This window comes from Engraulis encrasicolus, chromosome 23 (assembly GCF_034702125.1).
Source record: "Engraulis encrasicolus isolate BLACKSEA-1 chromosome 23, IST_EnEncr_1.0, whole genome shotgun sequence".
NCBI lineage: Eukaryota > Metazoa > Chordata > Actinopteri > Clupeiformes > Engraulidae > Engraulis > Engraulis encrasicolus.
Window position 1 is genome coordinate 11,632,853 of NC_085879.1, and position 7,500 is coordinate 11,640,352.

At 42.9% G+C, this 7,500-nt stretch overlaps 1 protein-coding gene across 1 annotated transcript in view; it reads left to right on the forward strand.

The window, feature by feature from the left end:
• Positions 1 to 7,500, forward strand: part of LOC134439461 (putative methyltransferase NSUN7) — an 80,196-nt gene that overhangs the window by 25,565 nt on the left and 47,131 nt on the right. Inside the window, exon 5 of the mRNA XM_063189350.1 lies at positions 7,172 to 7,308. Within this exon, the coding sequence (XP_063045420.1) occupies positions 7,172 to 7,308 (137 nt within the window). The remainder of the gene's footprint in view (positions 1 to 7,171; positions 7,309 to 7,500) is intronic.

Here is a 7,500-nt window from a genome sequence, read left to right on the forward strand (position 1 = left end):
CTCCCACATCCGCATCCCCATCCCCAGCCTCCATGGGTGGGACTGCCGTCCCCATAGTAACACCATTCCTCCATTTTTAAAAATAAATTATTACCTGAGGGAGTATCAGCACTGAGCAACAGGGGGCGGTATGGTTTCCACGGACACCGGTCCCACATGGGATGCTGTTGCCCAGCGACCGGTCCGGGCTGGCAGGGCGGAGGGAGGGAACTCTAGGGCCCCAGGTTCCAACCTTGACAGAGGACGATAAAGAGGAAAAAAAGAACGAAAGGAAGGAAGGGGAATGAAAGCAACACAGGCAGTGGTTGGATGGCTGAGTGGCTGGATGGGAGAACGGGAGGGTTGCAATCCACTCAATGGTGTGTTAATCCACCACACCCTGTTGCTTCATCCCTCGACAACAAAAATAGAACAGGATGGCACAGAATAGCATAGAATAGAAAAGAAAATAATTGAATGGAATTTAATGGAATAGTATAGAATTAGCATGTTGGCTGGGTGGGAGTGTTACAGCCCACCACAGGTGTTAATCCGCCATACCTTGTTACTCCATTTCTCCAACAGAATTGGATTGGAAAGTGTTAGTGCACATATAGAACATACAAGAATGTTAGGATGTCTGTTTGCATTACATTTGGTGCACGCTTTTATCCGAAGTGACTTACAATCAAGGACATAATCACTTGCAGATACAATGTGCACAGGACATATACAGAACAATAGGTGCAAATGCCAAGTAGTCTTATTTATTGATTGATTTATTATTAAAAGTACATCAGCACAGGTTTAGATAGAGTACACACACACACACACACACACACACACACACACACACACACACACACACACACACACACACACACACACACACACACACACACACACACACACACACACACACACACACACACACACAAGCAGGGGGCACGTATAGGTGGTTTGTGCTGGAGGAGCGCAGCTAAGATGGGGCCAGATAAGCTGGGGCTGTTCCTGAGGTGTTTTTTTTAGGCAAGTGTCAGGGCCTTGTCCTTAATCCGGGCAGTCAGGTAGCCAGTGAAACTCGATAAAGAGAGGAGTTACATGGGCCCTTTTGTGTTGAGTGAATACCAAACGTGCCACCGTGTTCTATATCTGAGTTGGTTTTATTGCACAAGCAGGTGGTCCGGCAAGGAGGGAGTTGCAATACTCCAGGCAGTAGATGACCATGGCTTGAATCAGTAGTTGGGTTGTGTGTGTCTTGGGTCAGGTAGGGTCTGATTTTCTGTATGTTGTTCAAAATCCGCTGCCCGGGCGACTGATGCAATATGTTTGCCAAAAGAACTGCAACATAACTGCAACATAAATAACGTGAAAAACAAGTTCAGTCTCACAGCTCACAGTTCTCTATGTGTTGCCATTTCTCTCCATATAGCAAGCAAAAAAGTTTGTTCGTTAAAAGAACTGCAACACAAACGACGTGAAAACACCCAGTTCATCCTTGCAGAATTGCAGCACCTCTGCGTGTACGTAGCCATCTCTCTGCATGCCATGAAATTACAACATCTATTTGTTCAAAGGACTGCACAATAAACAACATAGACAGAACATGTTCAATTTCGGTTACATAGCTGCAGTGGTTCTGTGTAGCCATGTCCTTGCAGTGCATACCACTGAAATTAGACTATTCTTTTCAATAGCAGTTTGTAGCCATCTCTCTGTATGGAAATGATACGGTCTGCTAGAGTGTGTCTGTGTGCGCCTCATCTCTGTTCTTTAAATGTGAGGATCTAAAGTGAACGTGTGAGTGCCAATGGAGTCATAGAGCCATGGTCCATCACCCCAACAGACACCCACTGCCCATCGATGTAATGCATCGCATCTGCTGGCCTGCCTGCGGTGATGCCATTAAAATCTGTTGCCACCGAGGAAGTGAGCATGCAGTGCCATGTCTGTCTGTCTGCAGTGTCCTCTCTCTCTCTCTCTCTCTCTCTCTCTCTCTCTCTCTCTCTCTCTCTCTCTCTCTCTCTCTCTCTCTCTCTCTCTCTCTCTCTCTCTCTCTCTCTCTCTCTCTCTCTCTCTCTCTCTCTCTCTCTCCCCGTCTCTTCCTGTATCTCTATTTCTCTCTTTATCTGTTCCCCATCGTTTCCTCTCTGTGTTTCACTCTCTCCTTCTGCCTGTCTCCTCCTTTTTCCCAACTCTCTCTCTCTCTCTCTCTCTCTCTCTCTCTCTCTCTCTGTCTCTCTCTCGCTCTCTCTCTCTCTAGTTCTCCTTCAATTTCTCTCTCGCCCTCTGTATTTCACTTTTTTCTCTATGCCTCTCGAGCTTTATCTCTCTGTCACTCTTTCTTTTCCTCTCTCTGTCTTTCACTTTCTCTTTCTGCTTGTCTTCCCATCTCTCCATCTGTCTCCATCTGTCTCCTTGTGTCTCTGTCTCTCGATTTCTCTGTCTCTTTCTTTCTCTCTCTCTCTCTCTCTCTCTCTCTCTCTCTCTCTCTCTCTCTCTCACCCCCCCTTCTCTCTCTCTTGCTCTCTGCATGTCTGCAGCAGTGGCAGTGGTGTGTGAGTAGGTGGTTGTGAGGAGGGCTGCTTTGGTCTGGGCTGGGTGGTGATGAGGAGTTGAGAGCGGGAGTCAGACATTAACACCCTCCTCCTGAGTTTAATTAAGAGTGAGCGCCAGGGTCATGGTGGGATGCCTTCCAAATGTCTGTGTATGTGAGAGGAAGTGTGTGTGTGTGATTGTGTATGTTTGTGTGTGTATGTACTGTGTACTTGTGTACTAGGGATGGGATATTGCTATCTTCGTATCTGTATCGTGTTCAGATATCAACATAATTCAGAGATCGGATCTGAATTTTCCCAAAGTATCGGAATTTTCCCTATAGCCCGGTGTATGTTAATTTGAAATCGTAACACTTGCATATTAGTTTTCACAATGGGATTGTTAGTTTTCTACTCGCTACTCTTTACTTATTATTTGGTTTCTTGTTCTTCTGACTTCCCTCTCTGACCAAATAGTCTAATTGTGCCTACCTGAAATTGAAACCCATGCATATACTATGTGGTTTTGGGATTGGATCGGAGTAGTATCGGTATCGGCAGATATCCAAATTTAGATACCGGGATTGGATCGGAAGTGAAAAAATGTCTATCAGTGCATTCCTAACTGTGTACTTGTACTGTGTATGTACTTGTGCGGTGTGTGTGTGTGTGCACTTGCTCACACATTACTGAGTGCTTCTGCCCTTTGAAGAGACAGAGAGAACGAGAGGAAATGAGTGAAAATTGAGTGGAAAAGGAATGCATTCATAGTACTTTCATTCAAATGTTAGTGTGTGTGTGCATGCATGTGTGTGTATGTGGATGCTTCTGTGTGTGTGCATTCACTGTGTATTTGCGTGTGTGTGTGTGTGTGTGTGTGTGTGTGTGTGCGTGCGTGCGTGCCTGCCTGTGTGTATGTGTGCCTGTGTATTTGTATGCACATGTGTGTGTGGGCTTACGTGCTATTCCACACCCCAATATGTGGGCGTTGGGCATCATGTGTGTTGTGGTGGTGGAAGAGGAGGAGGAGGAGCGCCGATAGCCTGCTATATCCTGCATTGGAAAGAGCTACGTCTCAGCTCTTGCTGACAGATCTGCCATCCGTCAGCCTGACACTTGATCAATACGCACCAACACATGATCACCCAACCCCGCGCGCACCGATCTCTGATCTCTCACTCGGCCCCGGGACTGATGGGAGCGCTCTAACAGATGGCGCTCGATGGTCATTAGCCCGCTGGAAGGACGGCCGTATAACAAAGACTGATACACGCACTATGATTCTCTAACATTATCACAACGTTATTGGGAGAACATCATCTATTAAGTAAGGGTTAACGTTCGGCGAGAAGGTCGCTACCGTGGAATAGCAGCACGACAGAGAGAATCTTTAGACCCCGACGCGGAGCGGAGGGGTCTTGTTCTCTCTGAAGTGCTGCTATTCCACAAAGCGACCGACTCGCCGAAAGTTAACCCGCTTATTATATGGATATACTTAAATGACTCACACATGGCGGGGACATTTCTTTAGGCCTATTTAATGTTAAGATTGTTGCTGCGCAAAACAAAACCGTGCCGTTGTGGAACAACAGCTAGGTAGCCAGGACAACAGGTGTTGTCTATCACACCAGCTGATTAGAGTCTTGTTGAAAAGTCGCTTTAGCAGTGAAAAGTCTTGTTGCCATTGACAGCGGTCTGTTATAGACCAACCCGTCCGTTATCGAAAAATAACAGACGTGCGAACGTTGGGGAGCCCCGTTGAAATGAATGGAGCATTCGACTGATGACGTCACAACCATATAATAATTATGGATATTGATGGTGCGTTACATTGGGGAGGTAGACTGATCCTCCTGATGAGATATATGCTGGTGACATTGTTCTCTCTTGCTCTTATTCTCGTTCTGTTTTCTCTCTCTCTCTCTCTCTCTCTCTCTCTCTCTCTCTCTCTCTCTCTCTCTCTCTCTCAATCTCTCTCTCTCTCCTCCTCCCCATCTATTTCTCTCTCTTTTTCCTTCCTTTGTCTATGGGTAGATGACGTGACGTGTAAATTTTGCTGTCGCAGGCTCTTAAAATTAAGTAAATTCATGCTTTAAAAATTGTCAATGCTTTAAATGATTAAGCTAATGTCGTTGTTGTGAAAATGTAATGTGTAATAAATCCAGAGCTTAAATAAGTATACTTAATTTTGAGTCAAATGTCACATTTGTCCTATGGTGTGACTGAGGCAAGCCTGGTTCTCCATATTAAAACATTTTTAAATAAATAATCAAAGCTCAGTCATTTGTCTAAACAACCCTGGCATGTTTTTTGAGGTGTCTATTTTAGCAAGTGAAAATGCTTAATTTTTTTCCTGTTTTTCTGAGACCGTATGGACTTATGAAACTTTGTCGCAGAAAATAATGTCCTGTGGTGTGACATCATTTTTTTTGGTTAATTCTGTGGATAATTATCTATTGTTGAAGCTCCAGCGGTACATAAATTGTGACTTTAGACCCTTAAGAAGCCAATGGCAAGGGTGGATTTTAGATTTTTCTCTCAGAGTTCTTCAATCAATCAATTATGTTTTGCTACCACAAGATTTTGTTTTTTGTAGTCCTTTGGTGTGACAGCCATAAAATACATTTTGACAATAGTGTATATTTTTCATATTTTTTTTCTTATGTAGATGTATGAAAATGCATCTTACTAAAGGTGAAATTGTATTTCAGTTGGCAACGACATGGCTTTAAATTAACTCAAAAGCTCAAAAGTCCTATGGTGTGATGGTAAAAGTCCTATGGTGTGATGGTAAAAGTCCTATGGTGTGACACTTTGGAGTATCACACCAAAGGACAAACTGGTCACACCAATGGACTAGATATTTGAGAAATAGCTTTTAAAACAACTGGTAGTACATATTTTGTTGTTTTGTTGTTTGACTAGATAAATATTGTGTATTCAAATTACTTATTCCTTTATTGGCCTTTGGAATTATACTTTGATGCATTGTTGATGAATATTTGCTGTTGATTTTAGATACTGTCAAATGATATAAAATGTCATTAATGGTGCTTTGAAACCATAAAATATAACGGTAACAGTGAAGGAAATATCAGTGAGAGAGTATATAGAGGAGTATAGATGAATAAAGTATGCTGTAGAGAGCTCAATATACTGCATAAATGTGCTGTCCGGCTTGAGATACCAAACAGGCACTGGCCACTACACACTACAGGTTCAATGGTGTGACAGTCATAGCATACCTACAAAAGTGTGATGGTCATGCCAAGGTCACCCTTCAGTATGAGTCTTATGAGCTCTGCAGGTTACATTCAATGACCGCATGGCTGTCATTAAGAGTTACGATAGGCTGATAATCGACGATTCAAAGACTTATAAGTGTAAAGTGTAGGTCCATATTGACTACAACATTATATTATGATCAAAAGACAAAATTATCATGTTGATATATTTGTTTCTGGCTCAGTTTTGCATTTCTGTCCTTTAGCGTGACATGTATGTCCTACGGTGTGACATGTTTTAAACGCTCAAATATTTGTTTGAGCTAAACAATATGTTTGATAAACACTGAATATTGCATTAGGGAAGGACAAATTATCGTCCCTGAAAAGTTAGTATAAATTCGGACAATTTTGAACATTTAAAAGAAAGATATCCCTGTTTTTCCTCGAAGGTTTCTAATAATCTCACCTCTAATGGGAAAAAAAATACTTACATGGTAATTTCTCATTAAATTAAGACTTTTAAAAAAATTGCAGTAATATGAAGAGTGTAACAATGTTCATAAAACTCCATCAAGCCATTTCTACATTACTTAATATATTTATTTCTTAACGTCACACCAAAGGACATATTTTCAGCAAATTGCTTTATAAACGTAAATAAATAATCAATGAATAGACCAACATTGTGACCACTTGGATTTTTTGAAAGATGAATTGCTGCACTACGTAGACATATACTTTTTCCCCTCATAAACAATGTTTTGTGAAAAAAATGTTTTTTGCTGCCTATCCGTCATCTACCCCTATGTCTCTCTGCCCTCACACCTCTTTCTCACACCGATCTCTCTATCCCTCCATCTCTCCCTCTCTTTCTTTCTCTCTCTCTCTCTCTCTCTCTCTCTCTCTCTCTCTCTCTCTCTCTCTCTTTCTTTCTTTCTTTCTTTCTTTCTTTCTTTCTTTCTTTCTTTCTTTCTTTCTTTCTTTCTTTCTTTCTGTCTTTCTTTCCCCTGTCTTGGTGGTCACTCTTGCTCTGTCTGCCTTGCACCTTGCTATTTCCGCCCTCTCGCCTTCTGCTCCATTCCCCGTCATCTCACCATCTCACCTCTCATCGCCTCGCCTCTCTTCTTCACTCGCCTCACCTCATCCCGCCTCGCCTCATCTTGCCACACTATCACCTGCACTCCTCCATCCTTCTTCTCACATTTCCTCTCCACCACACCATTTTTCTTTTTTCAATCTGCCGATTGCTCCCCTCTCTCCTGCACTCACACTTAACACCTCTCAATTTCTATCTATCTTTCTGTCTGTCTGTCTATCTGTCTGTCTGTACCTCTCTCTCTCTCTTTCTCTCTCTCTCTATCTCTCTCTCTCTCTCTCTCTCTCTCTCTCTCTCTCTCTCTCTCTCTCTCTCTCTCTCTCTCTCTCCAGCCAGATGACCTGATGAGTCTGGTGGCCGTCATGCTGTATGACTTCCAGGACAGGAAGTTCCTCCCCCGAGAGTGGCCAGCCAGTGGCAATGAGGAGAAGAAGGCAGACGTCAGAAAGGTGGAGGACTACCTGCTGAAGTAAAACATCGTTTTCTATTCATTTCACACTCTATTGTGCTATAATAAGGCATGAATCAAAGTTAACCTGGCTATCACGACTTCAAAGCTATGCAAGCTTTTGGTTTCACCTACTCACATTACCAATACGTTTCTCAGAGGCAGATGCCAAGTCTGTGTCTAGCTCGTGTTCATGAAATGCCTCTGAATTCT